The sequence below is a fragment of the Carassius auratus genome, chromosome 13 (genome assembly GCF_003368295.1).
Source record: "Carassius auratus strain Wakin chromosome 13, ASM336829v1, whole genome shotgun sequence".
In the NCBI taxonomy this organism is placed as follows: Eukaryota; Metazoa; Chordata; class Actinopteri; order Cypriniformes; family Cyprinidae; genus Carassius; species Carassius auratus.
Window position 1 is genome coordinate 20,113,654 of NC_039255.1, and position 26,399 is coordinate 20,140,052.

Below are 26,399 nucleotides of genomic sequence, written 5' to 3' on the forward strand. Positions count from 1 at the left end.
ATCTCTTGTTTTCTGTTCTAGTTTATTTTTCCTTCAGTTCTGCTTGTTAACAGGTGTTCGTCACTAATGCTCAATCAGAACTGAATTACCTCATGAACATTAACTCTGATTATAAGATCTATTAAAGTCACACTGAAGCAGAGTAAAGTACAGTGACACTGGGGGTTCAGCGGTGCATCTGTGTCTGATGTGTGTTATAAAGAGCAGGATCTCAGTCAGAGAAGGTCTTTCTCTCTCATCCGGTTTCCCTCACAATACACAGATGTGTGAATGAGTGAGCTCTGAATGACGATGGATCTCAGTTCTGGGTATCACTGGGGTAGAATAGCTCATTTCTAAATGATGGGAGTTTCTGATGTAAAGTCATACATCTCCAGACATACAGCTTCTAATGATAAACTGGCAACACCAGACAGAAGAACACAAGATGATGATCTGTCCCAAATATAATATAACAACTTTATTCAGACCCATGTTAATCATTTCTGCACAGCATTGCTCCAGCATATGTGTTGGTACACAGAAACAGTGTTTTAGCAGAGAAGGGCTAAAGTGCAATAAACATGAGGATGGTAAGGACGTACGGCGTCCAGGTCTGGGCTCATGCTGTGGAGATTATATTTCAAATGATTTCACATCCTTAAAAGAGTCTATACGTACTCTCAAGTAAACAAAGAAAGAAAGAAGGAAAGGATAAACAACTTCACAAAACTGGAAGAAAAAAGTCACAGCAAAAGTTTATCATTGTGTTGATTGTTTTGAACTCTGAAATAAGTAATGTATGATCTTAGATCTTGTCTGTATAGGAATGATTGAGTATGCAGCAGAATACTGTACATCACACTAACTCAGGAGCAGAAAAGGCACTGTAATGAGCAATCGTTTAAAAGTATGGCATCTGTGATGAGACCTGAGCTTTCCCTGATCCGAGTGATTGTGTAAGACAGCAGAAGCACTTCATCTTTGGTTTCTCTTGTGTCTGTCGAGGACGGAGAACCTCCAGGTGTCGGTGTATTGTGAGAGCAGGATCTGTTGAGGGAAGAACTCGTCCACCTCGGGAGGAATGTCCAGATCTTTACGCTCCATGTAGGACACAACCGTGTCTTTCAGACTGGACACAGAGAGACGAGTTATTACTGATGCCTTCAGCAAGAGCTGAACATCTAAACCAGCCTCCCACAGATTAGATCTGATACTCACTCAGTTACTCAATATTCTGCTTAACTTGATTTGAACCACTTCATGATTACCAGTTTGTGTATTTCTTAGTAAACTACATAAAAATTGTGCAGAAAAATGTAACTCGGATATTCATACAAATTTTAGTCTATAACCACATACACACAGACACGCACTCACACACACACACACACACAGACACACACACACACACACAGACACACACACACACGTTTGTTTTAGTGTAAAGTGTGTTCATCCCATAGGTGTAATGGTTTTTATTCTGTAGAAACTGTATATTCTATGTCCCTTCACCAACCCTACACCTAACCCTAACCCTCACAGGAAACTCACACACACACACACACACTCACAGACACACACTCACGCACACACTCACTCACGCACACACACACAGACACACAAACACACACACAGACACACACTCACGCACACACTCACTCACGCACACACACACAGACACACACTCACGCACACACACACACTCTCACACACACACACACACACACACACACACACACACTCACGCACACACACACACACACACACACACACAAACACTCACACACACACACACACACACAGACACACACACACACAGACACACACACACACACAATTATTAATTTATAAGTATTAATTTAAAAAATGTATTACTGACCCTACATTGTGAACTGTAGTGTATATTGTTATAAAATACATTTGTTACAAAAGCATATTATTCAGATTTCTGAAGATCATGTGACACTGCAGACTTGACGAAGGTGATAAATACAGCACACAGAAATACATTTACTATATATTCACATAGAAAACCGCTATTTTAAATTGTAATAATATTTCACAATATTAATGTTTTTTTCTGTATTTTTGATCAAATAAATGCAGGCTTGAGGAGCATAAACATTAAAAATAATAATGTTTCCAAACTTTTGACTGGTACTGTATATCATGATATACACATATTAATGCTTTCCATGGACACTGCAATGAAACAGCTCATAAATAAATAAATACAGTTATCCTTCATGGTCTTTTTCAGAACACTTGACGGATGGTGGTTTTTAATAAAAGTTTTGAAGTTTTGACATTTATATGTATCTACACACCTGGAACTCAGAAATTATTTGTAAAGTGAACTGAGGCAAAGCTGAACCCCCTCCAAAAGAGCTGGCATTAGCACATGAGAAGGACTGATATTCCCGTCAGGTCTCACCTCCAGTCAGGCTTGAAGGTGTCCGTGGCTCTGGGGTCCTTCAGGACCAGAAGCAGAAACTCGTGCATCTCCAGCAGGAAGGCATCAGCGCTGGACTTGGTCAAAAAACTAGTGAGCAGTGTCTTGTGTTCCTCCTGCAGGGGGCGTCTGTACTCTTGGCTGATTCCCACAAACGGGTCCTGAAGTACAGGTGAAGAAAGTCACTTCCACACACAGACTCAGAGCAGAATCTAGTTTACTGTGTCGAGTGTCTCACCCTCTTCAGACGAAGCATTGTCTCAGACTTCAGAGAGATCAGCAGCTGCCACAGCGCCACACAGTGCTTCAGACTGCAGCGACTCAACGCCTGCACACACACACACACACACACACACACAGAGACACACACACACACACACACACACACACACACACACACAGAGACACAGAGACACACACACAGAGACACACACACAGAGACACAGACACACAGAGACACAGAGACACACACACAGAGACACACACACATACAGAGACACACACACACAGAGACACAGAGACACACACACACAGACACACACACACACACACAGAGACACAGAGACACACACACACAGAGACACAGAGACACACACACAGAGACACAGACACACACACACACACACAGAGACACACACACAGAGACACAGACACAGACACACACACACACACACACAGAGACACACACACAGACACACACACACACAGAGACACACACACACAGACACACACACACACACACAGAGACACAGAGACACACACACAGACACACACACACACAGAGACACACACACACACACAGAGACACACACACACAGAGACACAGAGACACACACACAGACACACACACACACAGAGACACACACACACAGACACACACACACACACACACAGAGACACACACACAGACACACACACACACAGAGACACACACACACACACAGAGACACACACACACAGAGACACAGAGACACACACACAGAGATTAGGGATTGGGTCAGAGTGGTGAATGAGTAAACACCGCTGTTGCTCTCTCTTCTGACTTCTATAATCCAAGTACACTGACTGAAGATGAACACGGAGCCGAGCCAGATAACGAATGAACGATTGACTCATCGGTGTTCGGATCACCAGTAGTTCTTTCGGACAGTTCGAATCAGTAAACCTGTTGAAGAAAACGGTTCACCGGTTCTTTTGCGCTCTACGTAATGGCGTCATTGGCGATGATTGCCCTTGATCCAGCCTTCGGTTTACCCGCGCTCATAACACTAGCACAGAATCAGTTCAGAATCAGCAGCATTTACTGAGAACTAAATTAAACCCACAGGACATATACTTATTTAACTGAATCGCAGCCTTTGTGAGTTCACAGTAGCACTATACTATAGTACGGTTCTAATACATCATGCAGCTTTAGAAAACAGTCCAATAATGCGGTTCATGGATTCTTGTCCGTACTTCAAGTATTTTGCTGGTTACTCGACACGGGGAAATAAAACTGAGGTTCGAGCACTCAAATCTAATCCAGGAATCGTGACAGCCCTACGGGAGTCATTTGGGTACGCTGTAATGTATCTTTCAACACACCTTCTGGTGCTCAGCCTTGTTTATCTGTGCTGTAACTAGTAGTGAAGAGGAGGCTAATACAAGTAACATCTCTACAGCGATCGGTCACGGTGTATTACAGAGCACCAAAACAACTTTAAGTGTTTAAATTAATCCACAGAATTTCAAAGATGAGACTTTGCTTCATATTAAAAGTAATAAAGCTTTTTTAGTTTATATTTGTAGTGCGGCTGCCATCCAATCGTGAAGTTTTGTTCACACATCAACAGAAAACAGCACACTAAAAGATTTCAGATTTAAGAAACCATATGATTACAGATTAAAAAGAAATTAATATTGTCAATCCAGAGACACAGCTGTAACGCATATGCAGGTCATCGATTCATGGGTTAAATTCAGGCATACAAATGAAACCTTTTTGCACCAAATGCCTGGCCTGGCTGGACTTAAATAATTTACGATACCCATGCGAGCCTCAAAGGAGAAACTAAACCCCCAACATTCCACATAGACAAAATGAAACCTTTCTTAGAAGTTCCTTACTTTCATCATTTTATTAATAATATGTATTTTGAATGTTTTGTGTGTACAATGGTTAATCCTTGTTATGCGAGGATTATAATTTTTCTAGCGTATAAATTGGAATTGTTTCTCCTCACTTTAACTTTCTCAAAGAGAGCCATGTTCTGCAACCCCCACTCCTGCAGCTCTTAAATTATACGACCACACAGGACTACACAGGACAGGAAATCTAATCCTTACAAAAGAATGGTAAAATGTACTCAAATGTAGTCTTAATGTGTATATTATTGTTTCTGCGGTACATTAGAGGTTTCCCATATAAATTGGGAATATCTGCAGTGTTATCATGTGTTAATCAACTCTTTAAATGTGTGTAATTCTGCATTTGAATGTAACTTCATGTTTTGATCATTTATATATATTATTTTTGGGATCTGTGTAATCGTCATGCTTTGACAGACCCATTTATCTAGAGCAAAGTAATGAAAAATGTATTTAATCTGGAATTACGAACTTGCTAGAATATCCCTGATGAAATCAGACAAGCCCTAAATCATTAGTGGGTGTTTTCTACAGAGACAAAGGAACTTTTTCCCGCTGCAGATCGCGGAAGTTCATTGGTTGAAAAGAGTGAGCCAAAAAAAGTGATCTCTCTCTCTCTCTCTTGCTTGCACACTCAGAGTTAATATACAAGTGCACTCACGGTATTAATGCTTGCAGACTTGACACACTCATGTTTAATATATTTCAAATCAGCAACACAATCTGAGGTGAACTGTCACATGAATGTTTTCTATTACGCTCAAATTGCATTAAAGCATTTTAGGTTGATACAGCTAGCATGCATGTGCAGTCTCGAGTGCATTTCATGTTTCTATGGCAAGCAGTGAGGGACACTTCGACCGCCAAACCGCGTTTTACATTTTCTCCCATTTTTATAATATTATAAATGAACCGTTTAATCTTAAAGTTTTAGTGGTTCAGATTCAGACTCGATGCAGAGCAGAGAGCACAGACAGAGATCAGATGATAGTAAATAAATAACGTCAGTGGCCATGGCCTTGCACGAGCGATCGTTATTATAGTTCAAAAGGCAAACAGTGTAAGTTATTAAGCGAATTAACTCGAGTCAGAATGTACATGTGCACAGTAGCATTTGTCATCCATCACCGTGACATCAAGTGGACTTCTGAAGCTGAAATAATGAGTGGATTCAGCTTGGACTTGGAATAACGAGAGGAATAACATGAATAACTTTCTTGTCGGAGGATTGTAATGCATCACAGGCAGTCAGGTACAAGGAAGAGAGACTACAGCTCTTTAAATTAGGTAAGACAAAAAGCTGTATTCTTCGCAACATGTTTATTGACTTGTAATAGCAATTTAAGGTAGAATATGTGAACGTCGGGTCCAGTCGGGTCTGTGTCTTCCCGGCGGGTTCGGGTCCAGATTTCAAGTAATATACGGGTCCGGGTCGGGTCCGGGTAGACATTTCTCGGATCTACACGGGTCCGGGTCCAGCTTTTGAAATAATAGACGGGTCCGGGTCGGTTCGGTGTAGTACATTACGGGTCTCTGTCGGGTTCGGGCAAGAATTTTTGGACCCGTGAAGACCTCTACTCCACCCCACTCACATTATGAGTCACTGAAAGGTCTGATCTTTAGCTACAAGCTTTAAATTTAGAAACTAAATTTATCATAAGGATAGGATAATGTTTTCATGGCCAGAGAATATTTTTCCTTGAATTATAAGAAGTGATAACTTTATTGAAAATTGATAGGTCAATCTGGTTTGCTGGACAAACCACTGTTTGATTTGCAGTAATTTACAGTAAGAGATATCACAACAATTGATATGAAGAATGTAATATTGACATATTAATGAGTAAGTTACAGTGCCCTGTGATTAGTATTGGTATAGGCAATTGAGCTATTTTTCATAATCAATAAAATTTTATGTAACTGTCATCTGAGATATATATTAATCATATTCCTGATTAATTATTCAAATTCCCTATATATCATTTGAGTTAATTATTCTGTAAAACTCATTGTTGTTACACAGCTGACATGCTTAATTGTTGTAGCTTATCTACGCGAGAAATATCGCTTCTCTGATGTTTTGACTATGTTCATCGTCTAATTAAACCACCCAAAAGTGAAAATAGCTGTTTTGATGGACAACATTTCAGTGCATCTAACATCCTAGTAACAGCACTTGCTCTGCACAATCCAATAATAAAGAAAGTGTGTGTTCGGACCTTGTAGATGTGTGGGCCCATGTGGTCAGTCATCTGTAGCACCTCCTTCAGGTATGTGGTGAGCTGCATGTGTGTCTGAGCCCCGGTCATGGCCAGGAAGCCCAGGGCCAGCTGGACGGTGGACAGAGCCTCACACACATCACTGTAGGACTGCAGCTCCTTCACCAGGTCGTGCTGGGTCACAGCAGGCAACGGCTCCTTCACACAATCACAACACAGCTTCACAGACGGGTTTCAATCTTACAGATATATCTGCATGCTAAACATTGACTTCATTACACATACATTTTTTAACCATACAATTGAAAAGGTGCATTTTCAGACTAAAGCTTTTCTTGTGGAGCCATGTCTACAACAACATAACCCCCACAACATACAACTGAAGACCGCCTGGAGGAGGAATAAGTGAGTTATTCTGCTTATACTACAGTGTTCAGATGTTTTATTACAAGACATTTCCTTAAAACGCTTGTGTGCAGGACTACTTTCTTACGCATCTCATCCTGAGCCGCTGTTGCTAATTCCAGAATGTAATTTTAGAGCCACAGATATGATCAAAGGAATCAATCTCTCTCCAATAACAGCATTAGTCTCATCATCCTACTTTGATTGCTAAAGCGTGTGTGAAGTACCTGTGTGTCTGTGTGTTTCTACTAATAATGAAGCTGTAAGTTTAACTGCTGAAGGTGTGTGTGGTCTCTGGCACAAGATGCTAGCAGCAGATCCTGTAAGTCCTGTAAGTTGTGAGGTGGGTCATCCCACAGATGCTTGACTGGATTGGGATCTGGGGAATTAGGTGCCCCTCAAACCATTCCTGAAACATTTGTGGTTTGTGTCAGGAACATTATCCTGCAGAAAGAGCCAGAGCCACCAGGGAATACGGTGTCCATGAGTAACATCCACATGGATGGCAGGACCCAAGGTTTCCCAGCAGAACATTGCCCAAAGCGTCACACTGCCTCCGTCGGCTTGCCTTCTTCCCACAATGCATCCTGGATCCATGTGTTCCCCAGGTAAGCCACACACACGCACAGACCAGGTTCTTCTTCCACTGCTCCGTGGTCCAGTTCTGATGCTCACGTGCCACTGTTGGCTCTTTCGGCGGTGGACAGGGGTCAGGGGTCATGGGCACCTGACTGGTCTTTGCAGCTCCATACACAACAAACTGATGCTCTGTGTATCTGACACCTTTCTATCTAAACCAGTATTAACTTCTTGAGCAGTTTGAGCTCCAGTAGCTCGTGTGTTTGATCGGACCACACGGATCAGCCTTCACTCCCCACGTGCACCAATGAGCCTTGACCTATGACCCTGTCGCCGGTTCCCCTGTTCCTGACCACTGCAGACCGGGAACACCCCACGAGAGCTGCAGTTCTGGAGATGTTCTGACCCAATCATCTGTATGGCCCTTGTCAAACTCACTCAGATTCTTACGCTAGCCCATTCTTCTGCTTCTAACACATCTTTGATGTTCCCTTGCTGCCTAATATACCCCCCCACTAACAGGAGATCATCAGTGCTATTCACTTCACCTGTCACTGCTCCTGATGCCTGATCGCTGTATGTGTGTGTGTGTATATAGGCATATTTTAATGTGCATAGCTTCATTTGATTATGCGGTTCACAATGCATCATGGTATTGTAGTTCTATACCCTCGCTAAAACCCTTAAGTTCACAGTCTTGAACCTTTGTATTTTTGTCTGAATTCTGTAATGTTGTGATTCTCCTGAGTGAAATGAATGTAAAAATACTTCTGGAAACACACCAGCACACGTTCGAATGTTTGCCAACCAATCAAAATCCAGCATTCAGCATCGGATAAGATACAGATTAAACATGTATTATGCTAAAAGAAATAATGTGACTTACTTGTTGAACTTTGCCCTTCACATCTTTTAATATGATCTCATAATTTCTGTCCTGTCTGTTCACCAGTGTGGGAATCCCCTGAAACAACAAACAAACAGAAAATAATACTGTTTCTCCTCTATCTTCTCTGCAGGATGTGAAGTCTGAAGAGCTGTGAACTGTAGACTGGTGCGGTGACGTACAGTAATGGTGATGTGTGGCTTGCCCTGGAGGAAGCGTGTTAGGATCTGTTGCTGGATCTTGGGCAGATCGTACTCCAGCAGTGTTTCCTGTCCGCGCTCCATGCTGTACTGACAGTGAGACAGCACCAGAGGAAGCAGATTCCTCTCGTACTCGTAACGGATCACGTGCAGCTCCGTCAAGTCAGCCGGGCTCACCGTGTACCTGAGGAACAGAGCAGAGAACCACATGGAGAACTGTGCTGGATTCAGAGGTGCTACACCTGTAACCACAGCTCTGACGGGGCAAAGGTTATGAGATCTGTGTGTTTCTGTGTTCGCTAGGATGTTCTGGAGGTGTGTGTGGTGTGGGAAGTCGTGGCCTAATGGTTAGAGAGTCGGACTCCCAATCTAAAGGTTGTGAGTTTGAGTCCCGGGCCGGCAGGAATTGTGGGTGGGGGGAGTGCATGAACAGTTCTCTCTCCACCTTCAATACCACGACTTAGGTGCCCTTGAGCAAGGCATCGAACCCCCAACTGCTCCCCGGGCGCCGCAGCATAAATGATGAACACTGCTCCGGGTATGTGTTCACAGTGTGTGTGTGTGTGTTCACTGCTCCTGGTGTGTGTGTGTGTGTGTGTGTGTGTGTTCACTGCTCTGTGTGTGTGCACTTCGGATGGGTTAAATGAAGAGCATGAATTCTGAGTGTGGGTCACCATACTTGGCTGAATGTCACGTCACTTTTTTTTTTATTTATTCTGGAGGTGTGTGTGTTCACTAGGATATTCTGGAGGTGTGTGTGGTGTGTGTTCACTAGGATATTCTGGAGGTGTGTGAGGTGTGTGGTCACTAGTATATTCTGGAGGTGTGTGTGGTGTGTGTTCACTAGGATATTCTGGAGGTGTGTGTGGTGTGTGTTCACTAGGATATTCTGGAGGTGTGTGTGGTGTGTGTTCACTAGTATGTTCTGGAGGTGTGTGTGGTGTGTGTTCACTAGGATATTCTGGAGGTGTGTGTGGTGTGTGTTCACTAGGATATTCTGGAGGTGTGTGTGGTGTGTTCACTAGGATATTCTGGAGGTGTGTGTTCACTAGGATATTCTGGAGGTGTGTGTGGTGTGTGTTCACTAGGATATTCTGGAGGTGTGTGTGGTGTGTGTTCACTAGGATATTCTGGAGGTGTGTGTGGTGTGTGTTCACTAGGATATTCTGGAGGTGTGTGTGGTGTGTGTTCACTAGGATATTCTGGAGGTGTGTGTTGTGTGTTCGCTAGGATATTCTGGAGGTGTGTGTGGTGTGTGTTCACTAGGATATTCTGGAGGTGTGTGTGGTGTGTGTTCACTAGGATATTCTGGAGGTGTGTGTGGTGTGTGTTCACTGGGATATTCTGGAGGTGTGTGTGGTGTGTGTTCACTGGGATATTCTGGAGGTGTGTGTGGTGTGTGTTCACTAGGATATTCTGGAGGTGTGTGTGGTGTGTGTTCACTGGGATATTCTGGAGGTGTGTGTGGTGTGTGTTCACTGGGATATTCTGGAGGTGTGTGTGGTGTGTGTTCACTAGGATATTCTGGAGGTGTGTGTGGTGTGTGTTCACTAGGATATTCTGGAGGTGTGTGTGGTGTGTGTTCACTGGGATATTCTGGAGGTGTGTGTGGTGTGTGTTCACTGGGATATTCTGGAGGTGTGTGTGGTGTGTGTTCACTGGGATATTCTGGAGGTGTGTGTGGTGTGTGTTCACTGGGATATTCTGGAGGTGTGTGTGGTGTGTGTTCACTAGGATATTCTGGAGGTGTGTGTGGTGTGTGTTCACTGGGATATTCTGGAGGTGTGTGTGGTGTGTGTTCACTGGGATATTCTGGAGGTGTGTGTGGTGTGTGTTCACTAGGATATTCTGGAGGTGTGTGTGGTGTGTGTTCACTAGGATATTCTGGAGGTGTGTGTGGTGTGTGTTCACTGGGATATTCTGGAGGTGTGTGTGGTGTGTGTTCACTGGGATATTCTGGAGGTGTGTGTGGTGTGTGTTCACTGGGATATTCTGGAGGTGTGTGTGGTGTGTGTTCACTAGGATATTCTGGAGGTGTGTGTGGTGTGTGTTCACTAGTATATTCTGGAGGTGTGTGTGGTGTGTGTTCACTAGGATATTCTGGAGGTGTGTGTGGTGTGTGTTCACTAGGATATTCTGGAGGTGTGTGTGGTGTGTGTTCACTGGGATATTCTGGAGGTGTGTGTGGTGTGTGTTCACTGGGATATTCTGGAGGTGTGTGTGGTGTGTGTTCACTGGGATATTCTGGAGGTGTGTGTGGTGTGTGTTCACTAGGATATTCTGGAGGTGTGTGTGGTGTGTGTTCACTAGTATATTCTGGAGGTGTGTGTGGTGTGTGTTCACTAGGATATTCTGGAGGTGTGTGTGGTGTGTGTTCACTAGGATATTCTGGAGGTGTGTGTGGTGTGTGTTCACTAGGATATTCTGGAGGTGTGTGTGGTGTGTGTTCACTAGGATATTCTGGAGGTGTGTGTGGTGTGTGTTCACTAGGATATTCTGGAGGTGTGTGTGGTGTGTGTTCACTAGTATATTCTGGAGGTGTGTGTGGTGTGTGTTCACTAGGATATTCTGGAGGTGTGTGTGGTGTGTGTTCACTAGGATATTCTGGAGGTGTGTGTGGTGTGTGTTCACTAGTATGTTCTGGAGGTGTGTGTGGTGTGTGTTCACTAGGATATTCTGGAGGTGTGTGTGGTGTGTGTTCGCTAGGATATTCTGGAGGTGTGTGTGGTGTGTTCGCTAGGATATTCTGGAGGTGTGTGTGGTGTGTGTTCACTAGGATATTCTGGAGGTGTGTGTGGTGTGTGTTCACTGGGATATTCTGGAGGTGTGTGTGGTGTGTGTTCACTAGGATATTCTGGAGGTGTGTGTGGTGTGTGTTCACTAGTATATTCTGGAGGTGTGTGTGGTGTGTGTTCACTAGGATATTCTGGAGGTGTGTGTGGTGTGTGTTCACTAGGATATTCTGGAGGTGTGTGTGGTGTGTGTTCACTAGGATATTCTGGAGGTGTGTGTGGTGTGTGTTCACTAGGATATTCTGGAGGTGTGTGTGGTGTGTGTTCACTAGGATATTCTGGAGGTGTGTGTGGTGTGTGTTCACTGGGATATTCTGGAGGTGTGTGTGGTGTGTGTTCACTAGTATATTCTGGAGGTGTGTGTTCGCTAGGATATTCTGGAGGTGTGTGGTGTGTGTTCACTAGGATATTCTGGAGGTGTGTGTTCTCTAGGATATTCTGGAGGTGTGTGTGGTGTGTGTTCACTAGGATATTCTGGAGGTGTGTGTGGTGTGTGTTCACTAGGATATTCTGGAGGTGTGTGTGGTGTGTGGTCACTAGTATATTCTGGAGGTGTGTGTGGTGTGTGTTCACTAGTATATTCTGGAGGTGTGTGTGGTGTGTGTTCACTAGGATATTCTGGAGGTGTGTGTGGTGTGTGTTCACTAGGATATTCTGGAGGTGTGTGTGGTGTGTGTTCACTAGGATATTCTGGAGGTGTGTGTGGTGTGTGTTCACTAGGATATTCTGGAGGTGTGTGTGGTGTGTGTTCACTGGGATATTCTGGAGGTGTGTGTGGTGTGTGTTCACTAGTATATTCTGGAGGTGTGTGTTCGCTAGGATATTCTGGAGGTGTGTGGTGTGTGTTCACTAGGATATTCTGGAGGTGTGTGTTCGCTAGGATATTCTGGAGGTGTGTGTGGTGTGTGTTCACTAGGATATTCTGGAGGTGTGTGTGGTGTGTGTTCACTAGGATATTCTGGAGGTGTGTGTGGTGTGTGTTCACTGGGATATTCTGGAGGTGTGTGTGGTGTGTGTTCACTAGGATATTCTGGAGGTGTGTGTGGTGTGTGTTCACTGGGATATTCTGGAGGTGTGTGTGGTGTGTGTTCACTGGGATATTCTGGAGGTGTGTGTGGTGTGTGTTCACTAGGATATTCTGGAGGTGTGTGTGGTGTGTGTTCACTAGTATGTTCTGGAGGTGTGTGTGGTGTGTGTTCACTAGGATATTCTGGAGGTGTGTGTGGTGTGTGTTCACTAGGATATTCTGGAGGTGTGTGTGGTGTGTGTTCACTAGGATATTCTGGAGGTGTGTGTGGTGTGTGTTCACTGGGATATTCTGGAGGTGTGTGTTCACTACGATATACTGGAGGTGTGTGTGGTGTGTGTTCACTAGGATATTCTGGAGGTGTGTGTGGTGTGTGTTCACTGGGATATTCTGGAGGTGTGTGTGGTGTGTGTTCACTAGGATATTCTGGAGGTGTGTGTGGTGTGTGTTCACTAGGATATTCTGGAGGTGTGTGTGGTGTGTGTTCACTAGGATATTCTGGAGGTGTGTGTTCACTAGTATATTCTGGAGGTGTGTGTGGTGTGTGTTCGCTAGTATATTCTGGAGGTGTGTGTGGTGTGTGTTCACTAGGATATTCTGGAGGTGTGTGTGGTGTGTGGTCACTAGGATATTCTGGAGGTGTGTGTGGTGTGTGGTCACTAGTATATTCTGGAGGTGTGTGTGGTGTGTGTTCACTAGTATATTCTGGAGGTGTGTGTGGTGTGTGTTCACTAGGATATTCTGGAGGTGTGTGTGGTGTGTGTTCACTAGGATATTCTGGAGGTGTGTGTGATGTGTGTTTGCTAGGATATTCTGGAGGTGTGTGTGGTGTGTGTTCACTGGGATATTCTGGAGGTGTGTGTGGTGTGTGTTCACTAGGATATTCTGGAGGTGTGTGTGGTGTGTGTTCACTAGGATATTCTGGAGGTGTGTGTGGTGTGTGTTCACTGGGATATTCTGGAGGTGTGTGTGGTGTGTGTTCACTAGGATATTCTGGAGGTGTGTGTGGTGTGTGTTCACTAGGATATTCTGGAGGTGTGTGTGGTGTGTGGTCACTAGTATATTCTGGAGGTGTGTGTGGTGTGTGTTCGCTAGGATATTCTGGAGGTGTGTGTGGTGTGTGGTCACTAGTATATTCTGGAGGTGTGTGTGGTGTGTGTTCACTAGGATATTCTGGAGGTGTGTGTGGTGTGTGGTCACTAGGATATTCTGGAGGTGTGTGTGGTGTGTGGTCACTAGTATATTCTGGAGGTGTGTGTGGTGTGTGGTCACTAGGATATTCTGGAGGTGTGTGTGGTGTGTGGTCACTAGTATATTCTGGAGGTGTGTGTGGTGTGTGTTCGCTAGGATATTCTGGAGGTGTGTGTGGTGTGTGGTCACTAGTATATTCTGGAGGTGTGTGTGGTGTGTGTTCACTAGGATATTCTGGAGGTGTGTGTGGTGTGTGGTCACTAGGATATTCTGGAGGTGTGTGTGGTGTGTGGTCACTAGTATATTCTGGAGGTGTGTGTGGTGTGTGGTCACTAGGATATTCTGGAGGTGTGTGTGGTGTGTGGTCACTAGTATATTCTGGAGGTGTGTGTGGTGTGTGTTCACTAGGATATTCTGGAGGTGTGTGTTCACTAGTATATTCTGGAGGGTTGCTTACTGGCCCAAGTCAAAAGAGCCCACCATTAATACTGTCTAGAGTCCAGATATGGTGCAGAGCAGGTGTGTGGGTGTGTTTTACGTCATTACCGGTGTATAATATACCAGGTGAAGGAACAGCAGGTTTAACCCTAGATTAGCAGTGACAGGAGTGAGCTGGACTTACCCAGACTCCTCTCCGGTGTGTTTCTCCACGGCGTACACCAGCTCGTTGTGAAGGTTGATGAGGTAGCTGACGAGGGCCGTGGAGCACAGGCCCAGACCTCGTCTCTGAGGAAGGAGGACCTGTAGATCAGCGTCCAGACCCAGATCCTCCTGAGTGTAGTCCGCCGGCAGCTTGATCTCTCCTGACACACACAGATAACCCCTCTGTCCATGACTGACTTCACTACAGGGACACTTTATATAGATAGGGATTTCTGAACGAGGTCTGATCTTGAGTTAAGCCACAATTATAATCTGACCTAACTAATAACACACAAACAACTGTTTTTACTGAATACATTAAGTGATGAAGCATCAGTCAGCGTCAGTCCAGAAGTTTCTACATTTGTAGACAGAGTATCTTCCCAAGGATTCATGATACCCAGGTCTTAAGCAATGCTTTTATAGCCTTGTTCAGCTTTGTGCATCTCTTCAATGCATTTTTAAGGATTTGTGCCTTTAATTTAAAGGCAGAGCATCACACACGTCCAAACTCATCTCCTTATCTGACTCTATTTAGCTTTCAGAGAAGTAATAACACAGAGATTGACGTAGTTTATCCAGCCTGCTCTGTCAATGATCACTCACTGTCTTCAATACAACTCTGAACAAGTACAACTGTTTGTGAGGGTCAGATTATGTCTGTCTGTAATTGTGACTTGATTGGAGATCTGACCATATTTTAAGGTAATCGATGCAAAAATGGGTCCCCTGTAAGGAGCAGGTGTCTTACCTGTGTTAGCCAGAGATACCCTGATTTGGTTCCACGTTGACAAAAATATGTTTATGCGCTTTTCATACCAGGCAGAGAGTGAAGCTGTTGAAGGAAAACATGGCACCATCACTGAGTTTGTAATGAACGTAATCTTTATTTCTAGAGAAATGGCATATGCTTGCATGATTACTGAGCACATTTGTGCTGAAATGGGTAAACCAACCATCAGCAAGCTTTTAATTAACAATTAATTTATTATAACTCATGAATGGCCCTAAGACAGTAACCAATCATCTCTCAGATGTGTAATATGTGCAGGACCTGTGTTCTGGCTGTGCAGGAACTCTCCTATGGTGCTGTAGCTCAGGTCTGTCACGTTCTGGAACCTCTTTACCAGATCCTTCTGGAGAACCAGGATGTCAGGAAGAAACCTCACCAGCCGAAGCTCTGCTTCCTAAAATAAACAGCTGGTTAATATCACACTAGTCTCAGTATCAGTACACCCACAGACAAACCACATCCTGAACTCAAAACTATCACTAAACTAACTTTACACTGACGAATTAGGAAACATACATTAGGATTACAAAGTCTACATTTTCTGTGCTTTCTCTACAAGTCTTTACCATTACTTTAACATATCTTTCCCTCAATGTTTTATCACAGCAAATAAACCCACTACTAAACCAGCATGTTAAATCAGAGCAAACTAGTCCTTTATATGTCAATCAGACTAACATGGAAGCGGAGCAGACCGTGATAATGAACACACATGCTCCATCTGGTCAGAAGCTGTTCAACAGAGAGAGAAATGGTGGTAGTTTGTGATCTCTCACCCTGTGAAGGAACCTCCAGAGCACAGGCAGAGTGTCCCGGCCGTCGTTCTGCTCCACGATGTGCGTCAGACTCAGGATGGACACCTTCCTCCGACAGCTCCAGACGGATGAATTATGGAGGAGGGACTTCTTGGGCAGAGAGCGCAGGAAAAGACCTGGTTCCCCAAACGCCAACTTCATCACCAGATTAGAGGACACTCGCTCGTCTTCCCTGATGAAAGCGTTCACTTCCTTTAGCTGATGCTCCAACACCTGAGAGAAAAACACAATAATGGAAAGCAGAGCTTCAACTAATCATCGTTTCATATAATCAGTTCATCTACGGTTATTAGAAGCATTCGACTACTGAGCTCATTCATGCAACAACTAATCAACCACGCAGCTTTTAGATTGATGATAGATGGGATTGAGAAAGAGATGGAAAAATCCAGCATGATATACACAACTAAATGAACCTAATTTTGTCTTAATTTTTAGTCAGTCTTTTGACTAAAATGCCATTTAGTTTTAGTCCTATTTTAGTCATCTGAACCGTTTTAGTTTTACTCGACTAAATCTACAGTAGAAATCTTAAATCTATTACTTAAATCTAATGGGTCTAGTTAAATTGTAATGAATCATCTGAAAATGTCAAAGCCCATTATATAAACTACTCCTGGAGAACACCACCTGTTTATAAGAATGATATTAAAGTATGAACATGCAATACAGACACAGATTTAACTGCTGTAACTGATATAACATGTCTTTATTTATCTTCAAATGAAACAGAGCTACTTAAAAAGATGACCATGTTCTTGTTTCTTTATAATTAATTATATATGCAGTCTTTATAGCAACTTCCATTCAACAGTCTTTCTTTCTCGCAGACATATTTATTTGTATAAATGAAATATAGATGAATCCCTATTAAAGTTCTTCAGTCAAGAGCAGTGAGTGATTCTTTGTCTTGTTAGATTACATTAATGACGGACATCATATATATATATATATATAATATAGATTATTAGACTGCTGTCAGTTTAAGACCGAATGCACAGATCAAATACACTATTACACATCTGATATTCTCCCAACTGTTTATGTTCAATAAAGACATAATCGACTGTGTTTACATTAGGGCTGTCGCGATAACTTAATATTGTAAAACCGCGCTATTGACAAGCAAACCGCAGAGGAAAGATAGAAACCGCAGTGTACTGTTGTTTTTTTATGAGGCTGTGGCCTTCTTGTTTTTTAAATTTGTCACTGTGCATTCGTATACTTTATTAATGTTTAGTGAGTTTGGTTTTTAAAAATCACTATCTTAGTACATTAAGCCACATTAAGCGTTTTCTTAATGGTTTTCTATTATGAGAGGAAAAGGCTTAATGTGTTATTAAATGAGTTGCATTCATATTCAGGGCTCATCTGATTTATTTATAGATAGTATACTTTTTTAGTATGATTTTTAATGAGTTTGGTCTGTTAATATCACTGTTAATATCACAATAATGTCTTAGTACATTAAGCCATGTTAAGCGTTTTTCACGGTAAGTGTTTAGAGTGTCCCCGGTCATCCAGCGCAGCTGCCCCCTCAAGCATCAGGTCAAGGAGCAACATCAAACAGAACAGCTGAGACCGGTACCGGGCGACAGTTAGGAGTAGCTGAAGCCTTTGCCAAATCTGTCAAATACAGGCGTGACCTGGCATACCTGCTGAAGTGACGGATAACCTCCGCGTCAGTGCCCATACCCAAGAGAGCGTGAGCAGATAACGAGCTCACACACACTTTCTGTATAAGAAGTGCATCGACTCCAAGGTGAATCCACTGTCCTGGTGTATGCTGGTGAGCCAGAGGTGACCCCATAACCAGTCTAGATTTCTGCTGCTGTCCAAAGTCACGCGCAAATACGTGTAATACATGTTAGAACTCTTTGATTTCTTTCATAAACGGCGGTAATACCGCATATCGCACTATTGAGCCACCCATAATAACCGCAGGGGAAATTTCTTAACCGCAACAGCCCTAGTTTACATCAATACTTTCCAAAACTGACATTCTGTCCAGTCAAGTGCAGAAAGACGTGAAAGAGAGCTCAATTCAGTACCCGTGCTCTGAGCTCTTCTCTTTCTGCCACAGGTTTACAGTTTAGAGTAGTGTTTGCTCACTTGTGTCCCGCCGGGTACCACTCAGTCTGCACCTCTACAGCACAGGACATCAGTTCTGACTGGATCTCTTCCCAAATCCTCCCTCCCTAACACCGGTCTTGTTTTTATTTGTTGACAAAAATGTCACTACATTTTCGTCATTCAAGCCTTTTATTTATTTGGTTACCATCTCATTGTCATTAGTGAAAGCATGTATAGTTTTCTTCAGTGAAATGAACACTGTTAAGAACTTGTGGTGCTGTGACGGGATGCTGTTTACCTTCAGCTGATGCGTGATGACTTCAGAGTTCATGGCGTTCTCCCATGCATTTCTTGCATCTTTAGTGGAAAGGATTTGATCATAAAGAACCGGCCCTGTTTAGAGGAACGACATGTGTTTAGAGTCAGTGAAGCGGGAGATCGGTGACGTGTTCAGAGTCAGTGAAGCGGGAGATCGGTGACGTGTTTAGAGTCAGTGAAGCGGGAGATCGGTGACGTGTTTAGAGTCAGTGAAGCGGGAGATCGGTGACGTGTTTAGAGTCAGTGAAGCGGGAGATCGGTGACGTGTTCAGAGTCAGTGAAGCGGGAGATCGGTGACGTGTTTAGAGTCAGTGAAGCGGGAGATCGGTGACGTGTTTAGAGTCAGTGAAGCGGGAGATCGGTGACGCGTTTAGAGTCAGTGAAGCGGGAGATCGGCGACGTGTTCAGAGTCAGTGAAGCGGGAGATCGGTGACGTGTTTAGAGTCAGTGAAGCGGGAGATCGGTGACGTGTTTAGAGTCAGTGAAGCGGGAGATCGGTGACGTGTTTAGAGTCAGTGAAGCGGGAGATCGGTGACGTGTTTAGAGTCAGTGAAGCGGGAGATCGGTGACGTGTTCAGAGTCAGTGAAGCGGGAGATCGGCGACGCGTTCAGAGTCAGTGAAGCGGGAGATCGGCGACGTGTTTAGAGTCAGTGAAGAGGGAGATCGGTGACGTGTTTAGAGTCAGTGAAGCGGGAGATCGGTGACGTGTTTAGAGTCAGTGAAGCGGGAGATCGTTGACGTGTTTAGAGTCAGTGAAGCGGGAGATCGGTGACGTGTTCAGAGTCAGTGAAGCGGGAGATCGGTGACGTGTTTAGAGTCAGTGAAGCGGGAGATCGGTGACGTGTTCAGAGTCAGTGAAGCGGGAGATCGGTGACGTGTTTAGAGTCAGTGAAGCGGGAGATCGGTGAAGTGTTTAGAGTCAGTGAAGCGGGAGATCGGTGACGCGTTTAGAGTCAGTGAAGCGGGAGATCGGTGACGCGTTTAGAGTCAGTGAAGCGGGAGATCGGTGACGCGTTTAGAGTCAGTGAAGCGGGAGATCGGTGACGCGTTTAGAGTCAGTGAAGCGGGAGATCGGTGAAGTGTTTAGAGTCAGTGAAGCGGGAGATCGGTGACGTGTTCAGAGTCAGTGAAGCGGGAGATCGGTGAAGTGTTTAGAGTCAGTGAAGCGGGAGATCGGTGACGTGTTTAGAGTCAGTGAAGCGGGAGATCGGTGACGTGTTTAGAGTCAGTGAAGCGGGAGATCGGTGACGTGTTCAGAGTCAGTGAAGCGGGAGATCGGTGACGTGTTTAGAGTCAGTGAAGCGGGAGATCGGTGACGCGTTCAGAGTCAGTGAAGCGGGAGATCGGTGACGTGTTCAGAGTCAGTGAAGCGGGAGATCGGTGACGCGTTTAGAGTCAGTGAAGCGGGAGATCGGTGACGTGTTTAGAGTCAGTGAAGCGGGAGATCGGTGACGTGTTTAGAGTCAGTGAAGCGGGAGATCGGTGACGTGTTTAGAGTCAGTGAAGCGGGAGATCGGTGACGTGTTCAGAGTCAGTGAAGCGGGAGATCGGTGACGTGTTTAGAGTCAGTGAAGCGGGAGATCGGTGACGTGTTTAGAGTCAGTGAAGCGGGAGATCGTTGACGTGTTTAGAGTCAGTGAAGCGGGAGATCGGTGACGTGTTCAGAGTCAGTGAAGCGGGAGATCGGTGACGTGTTTAGAGTCAGTGAAGCGGGAGATCGGTGACGTGTTCAGAGTCAGTGAAGCGGGAGATCGGTGACGTGTTTAGAGTCAGTGAAGCGGGAGATCGGTGAAGTGTTTAGAGTCAGTGAAGCGGGAGATCGGTGACGCGTTTAGAGTCAGTGAAGCGGGAGATCGGTGACGCGTTTAGAGTCAGTGAAGCGGGAGATCGGTGACGTGTTTAGAGTCAGTGAAGCGGGAGATCGGTGACGTGTTTAGAGTCAGTGATGCGGGAGATCTGTGAAGTGTTTAGAGTCAGTGAAGCGGGAGATCGGTGACGTGTTCAGAGTCAGTGAAGCGGGAGATCGGTGAAGTGTTTAGAGTCAGTGAAGCGGGAGATCGGTGACGTGTTCAGAGTCAGTGAAGCGGGAGATCGGTGACGTGTTTAGAGTCAGTGAAGCGGGAGATCGGTGACGTGTTTAGAGTCAGTGAAGCGGGAGATCGGTGACGTGTTTAGAGTCAGTGAAGCGGGAGATCGGTGACGTGTTCAGAGTCAGTGAAGCGGGAGATCGGTGACGTGTTTAGAGTCAGTGAAGCGGGAGATCGGTGACGCGTTTAGAGTCAGTGAAGCGGGAGATCGGTGACGTGTTCAGAGTCAGTGAAGCGGGAGATCGGTGACGTGTTTAGAGTCAGTGAAGCGGGAGATCGGTGACGTGTTCAGAGTCAGTGAAGCGGGAGATCGGCGACGTGTTTAGAGTCAGTGAAGCGGGAGATCGGTGACGTGTTTAGAGTCAGTGAAGCGGGAGATCGGCGACGTGTTCAGAGTCAGTGAAGCGGGAGATCGGTGACGTGTTTAGAGTCAGTGAAGCGGGAGATCGGTGACGTGTTTAGAGTCAGTGAAGCGGGAGATCGGTGACGTGTTTAGAGTCAGTGAAGCGGGAGATCGGTGACGTGTTTAGAGTCAGTGAAGCGGGAGATCGGTGACGTGTTTAGAGTCAGTGAAGCGGGAGATCGGTGACGTGTTTAGAGTCAGTGAAGCGGGAGATCGGTGACGCGTTTAGAGTCAGTGAAGCGGGAGATCGGTGACGTGTTTAGAGTCAGTGAAGCGGGAGATCGGTGACGCGTTTAGAGTCAGTGAAGCGGGAGATCGGTGACGTGTTCAGAGTCAGTGAAGCGGGAGATCGGTGACGCGTTTAGAGTCAGTGAAGCGGGAGATCGTGACGCGTTTAGAGTCAGTGAAGCGGGAGATCGGTGACGTGTTTAGAGTCAGTGAAGCGGGAGATCGGTGACGTGTTTAGAGTCAGTGAAGCGGGAGATCGGTGACGTGTTCAGAGTCAGTGAAGCGGGAGATCGGTGACGCGTTTAGAGTCAGTGAAGCGGGAGATCGTGACGCGTTTAGAGTCAGTGAAGCGGGAGATCGGTGACGTGTTTAGAGTCAGTGAAGCGGGAGATCGTGACGCGTTTAGAGTCAGTGAAGCGGGAGATCGGTGACGTGTTTAGAGTCAGTGAAGCGGGAGATCGGTGACGTGTTTAGAGTCAGTGAAGCGGGAGATCGGTGACGTGTTCAGAGTCAGTGAAGCGGGAGATCGGTGACGCGTTTAGAGTCAGTGAAGCGGGAGATCGTGACGCGTTTAGAGTCAGTGAAGCGGGAGATCGGTGACGTGTTTAGAGTCAGTGAAGCGGGAGATCGGTGACGTGTTCAGACGCGTTTAGAGTCAGTGAAGCGGGAGATCGGTGACGCGTTTAGAGTCAGTGAAGCGGGAGATCGGTGACGTGTTTAGAGTCAGTGAAGCGGGAGATCGGTGACGTGTTTAGAGTCAGTGAAGCGGGAGATCGGTGACGTGTTCAGAGTCAGTGAAGCGGGAGATCGGTGAAGTGTTTAGAGTCAGTGAAGCGGGAGATCGGTGACGTGTTTAGAGTCAGTGAAGCGGGAGATCGGTGACGTGTTTAGAGTCAGTGAAGCGGGAGATCGGTGACGTGTTTAGAGTCAGTGAAGCGGGAGATCGGTGACGCGTTTAGAGTCAGTGAAGCGGGAGATCGGTGACGTGTTTAGAGTCAGTGAAGCGGGAGATCGGTGACGTGTTTAGAGTCAGTGAAGCGGGAGATCGGTGACGTGTTCAGAGTCAGTGAAGCGGGAGATCGGTGACGCGTTTAGAGTCAGTGAAGCGGGAGATCGTGACGCGTTTAGAGTCAGTGAAGCGGGAGATCGGTGACGTGTTTAGAGTCAGTGAAGCGGGAGATCGGTGACGTGTTTAGAGTCAGTGAAGCGGGAGATCGGTGACGTGTTCAGAGTCAGTGAAGCGGGAGATCGGTGACGCGTTTAGAGTCAGTGAAGCGGGAGATCGTGACGCGTTTAGAGTCAGTGAAGCGGGAGATCGGTGACGTGTTTAGAGTCAGTGAAGCGGGAGATCGTGACGCGTTTAGAGTCAGTGAAGCGGGAGATCGGTGACGTGTTTAGAGTCAGTGAAGCGGGAGATCGGTGACGTGTTTAGAGTCAGTGAAGCGGGAGATCGGTGACGTGTTCAGAGTCAGTGAAGCGGGAGATCGGTGACGCGTTTAGAGTCAGTGAAGCGGGAGATCGTGACGCGTTTAGAGTCAGTGAAGCGGGAGATCGGTGACGTGTTTAGAGTCAGTGAAGCGGGAGATCGGTGACGTGTTCAGACGCGTTTAGAGTCAGTGAAGCGGGAGATCGGTGACGCGTTTAGAGTCAGTGAAGCGGGAGATCGGTGACGCGTTTAGAGTCAGTGAAGCGGGAGATCGGTGACGTGTTTAGAGTCAGTGAAGCGGGAGATCGGTGACGTGTTTAGAGTCAGTGAAGCGGGAGATCGGTGACGTGTTCAGAGTCAGTGAAGCGGGAGATCGGTGAAGTGTTTAGAGTCAGTGAAGCGGGAGATCGGTGACGTGTTTAGAGTCAGTGAAGCGGGAGATCGGTGACGTGTTTAGAGTCAGTGAAGCGGGAGATCGGTGACGTGTTTAGAGTCAGTGAAGCGGGAGATCGGTGACGTGTTCAGAGTCAGTGAAGCGGGAGATCGGTGACGTGTTTAGAGTCAGTGAAGCGGGAGATCGGTGACGTGTTCAGAGTCAGTGAAGCGGGAGATCGGTGACGCGTTCAGAGTCAGTGAAGCGGGAGATCGGTGACGTGTTTAGAGTTAGTGAAGCGGGAGATCGGTGACGCGTTTAGAGTCAGTGAAGCGGGGACGTGTTTAGAGTCAGTGAAGCGGGAGATCGGTGACGCGTTCAGAGTCAGTGAAGCGGGAGATCGGTGACGCGTTCAGAGTCAGTGAAGCGGGAGATCGGTGACGTGTTTAGAGTCAGTGAAGCGGGAGATCGGTGACGTGTTTAGAGTCAGTGAAGCGGGAGATCGGTGACGTGTTTAGAGTCAGTGAAGCGGGAGATCGGTGACGTGTTCAGAGTCAGTGAAGCGGGAGATCGGTGACGTGTTTAGAGTCAGTGAAGCGGGAGATCGGTGACGTGTTTAGAGTCAGTGAAGCGGGAGATCGGTGACGCGTTCAGAGTCAGTGAAGCGGGAGATCGGTGACGTGTTTAGAGTCAGTGAAGCGGGAGATCGGTGACGTGTTCAGAGTCAGTGAAGCGGGAGATCGGTGACGTGTTCAGAGTCAGTGAAGCGGGAGATCGGTGACGTGTTTAGAGTCAGTGAAGCGGGAGATCGGTGACGTGTTTAGAGTCAGTGAAGCGGGAGATCGGTGACGTGTTTAGAGTCAGTGAAGCGGGAGATCGGTGACGTGTTCAGAGTCAGTGAAGCGGGAGATCGGTGACGTGTTTAGAGTCAGTGAAGCGGGAGATCGGTGACGCGTTCAGAGTCAGTGAAGCGGGAGATCGGTGACGCGTTTAGAGTCAGTGAAGCGGGAGATCGGTGACGCGTTCAGAGTCAGTGAAGCGGGAGATCGGTGACGTGTTCAGAGTCAGTGAAGCGGGAGATCGGTGACGTGTTTAGAGTCAGTGAAGCGGGAGATCGGTGACGTGTTTAGAGTCAGTGAAGCGGGAGATCGGTGATGTGTTTAGAGTCAGTGAAGCGGGAGATCGGTGACGCGTTTAGAGTCAGTGAAGCGGGAGATCGGTGACGTGTTTAGAGTCAGTGAAGCGGGAGATCGGTGACGTGTTCAGAGTCAGTGAAGCGGGAGATCGGTGACGTGTTTAGAGTCAGTGAAGCGGGAGATCGGTGACGTGTTTAGAGTCAGTGAAGCGGGAGATCGGTGACGTGTTCAGAGTCAGTGAAGCGGGAGATCGGTGACGTGTTTAGAGTCAGTGAAGCGGGAGATCGGTGACGCGTTCAGAGTCAGTGAAGCGGGAGATCGGTGACGTGTTTAGAGTCAGTGAAGCGGGAGATCGGTGACGTGTTCAGAGTCAGTGAAGCGGGAGATCGGTGACGTGTTTAGAGTCAGTGAAGCGGGAGATCGGTGACGTGTTCAGAGTCAGTGAAGCGGGAGATCGGTGACGTGTTTAGAGTCAGTGAAGCGGGAGATCGGTGACGTGTTTAGAGTCAGTGAAGCGGGAGATCGGTGACGTGTTCAGAGTCAGTGAAGCGGGAGATCGGTGACGTGTTTAGAGTCAGTGAAGCGGGAGATTGGTGACGTGTTTAGAGTCAGTGAAGCGGGAGATCGGTGACGTGTTCAGAGTCAGTGAAGCGGGAGATCGGTGACGTGTTCAGAGTCAGTGAAGCGGGAGATCGGTGACGTGTTTAGAGTCAGTGAAGCGGGAGATCGGTGACGTGTTTAGAGTCAGTGAAGCGGGAGATCGGTGACGTGTTCAGAGTCAGTGAAGCGGGAGATCGGTGACGTGTTTAGAGTCAGTGAAGCGGGAGATCGGTGACGTGTTCAGAGTCAGTGAAGCGGGAGATCGGTGACGTGTTTAGAGTCAGTGAAGCGGGAGATCGGTGACGTGTTTAGAGTCAGTGAAGCGGGAGATCGGTGACGTGTTCAGAGTCAGTGAAGCGGGAGATCGGTGACGTGTTTAGAGTTAGTGAAGCGGGAGATCGGTGACGCGTTTAGAGTCAGTGAAGCGGGAGATCGGTGACGTGTTTAGAGTCAGTGAAGCGGGGACGTGTTTAGAGTCAGTGAAGCGGGAGATCGGTGACGCGTTCAGAGTCAGTGAAACGGGAGATCGGTGACGTGTTTAGAGTCAGTGAAGCGGGAGATCGGTGACGTGTTTAGAGTCAGTGAAGCGGGAGATCGGTGATGTGTTTAGAGTCAGTGAAGCGGGAGATCGGTGACGCGTTTAGAGTCAGTGAAGCGGGAGATCGGTGACGTGTTTAGAGTCAGTGAAGCGGGAGATCGGTGACGTGTACAGAGTCAGTGAAGCGGGAGATCGGTGACGTGTTTAGAGTCAGTGAAGCGGGAGATCGGTGACGTGTTCAGAGTCAGTGAAGCGGGAGATCGGTGACGTGTTTAGAGTCAGTGAAGCGGGAGATCGGTGACGCGTTCAGAGTCAGTGAAGCGGGAGATCGGTGACGTGTTTAGAGTCAGTGAAGCGGGAGATCGGTGACGCGTTCAGAGTCAGTGAAGCGGGAGATCGGTGACGTGTTTAGAGTCAGTGAAGCGGGAGATCGGTGACGTGTTTAGAGTCAGTGAAGCGGGAGATCGGTGACGTGTTCAGAGTCAGTGAAGCGGGAGATCGGTGACGTGTTTAGAGTCAGTGAAGCGGGAGATCGGTGACGTGTTTAGAGTCAGTGAAGCGGGAGATCGGTGACGCGTTCAGAGTCAGTGAAGCGGGAGATCGGTGACGTGTTCAGAGTCAGTGAAGCGGGAGATCGGTGACGTGTTTAGAGTCAGTGAAGCGGGAGATCGGTGACGTGTTTAGAGTCAGTGAAGCGGGAGATCGGTGACGTGTTCAGAGTCAGTGAAGCGGGAGATCGGTGACGTGTTTAGAGTCAGTGAAGCGGGAGATCGGTGACGTGTTTAGAGTCAGTGAAGCGGGAGATCGGTGACGTGTTTAGAGTCAGTGAAGCGGGAGATCGGTGACGTGTTTAGAGTCAGTGAAGCGGGAGATCGGTGACGTGTTCAGAGTCAGTGAAGCGGGAGATCGGTGACGTGTTTAGAGTCAGTGAAGCGGGAGATCGGTGACGTGTTTAGAGTCAGTGAAGCGGGAGATCGGTGACGTGTTTAGAGTCAGTGAAGCGGGAGATCGGTGACGCGTTCAGAGTCAGTGAAGCGGGAGATCGGTGACGTGTTTAGAGTCAGTGAAGCGGGAGATCGGTGACGTGTTCAGAGTCAGTGAAG

General features: G+C 46.6%; 1 protein-coding gene across 4 annotated transcripts in view; it reads right to left on the bottom strand.

Moving 5' to 3' along the window:
* Window positions 1-428: 428 nt before the first annotated feature.
* LOC113113000 (E3 ubiquitin-protein ligase rnf213-alpha-like) overlaps window positions 429-26,399 on the bottom strand; it is an 89,444-nt gene continuing 63,473 nt past the window's right edge. For all 4 annotated transcript variants that reach the window (XM_026279083.1, XM_026279082.1, XM_026279081.1 and 1 more), the window contains 11 exons: window positions 18,485-18,579; window positions 16,075-16,326; window positions 15,560-15,692; window positions 15,257-15,340; window positions 14,486-14,666; window positions 8,836-9,037; window positions 8,654-8,731; window positions 6,784-6,981; window positions 2,673-2,762; window positions 2,417-2,595; window positions 429-1,111 (listed from right to left, as the gene is read on the bottom strand). In XM_026279083.1, the coding sequence (XP_026134868.1) occupies window positions 958-1,111; window positions 2,417-2,595; window positions 2,673-2,762; window positions 6,784-6,981; window positions 8,654-8,731; window positions 8,836-9,037; window positions 14,486-14,666; window positions 15,257-15,340; window positions 15,560-15,692; window positions 16,075-16,326; window positions 18,485-18,579 (1,646 nt within the window). In that variant the 3' untranslated portion in view covers window positions 429-957. The remainder of the gene's footprint in view (window positions 1,112-2,416; window positions 2,596-2,672; window positions 2,763-6,783; window positions 6,982-8,653; window positions 8,732-8,835; window positions 9,038-14,485; window positions 14,667-15,256; window positions 15,341-15,559; window positions 15,693-16,074; window positions 16,327-18,484; window positions 18,580-26,399) is intronic.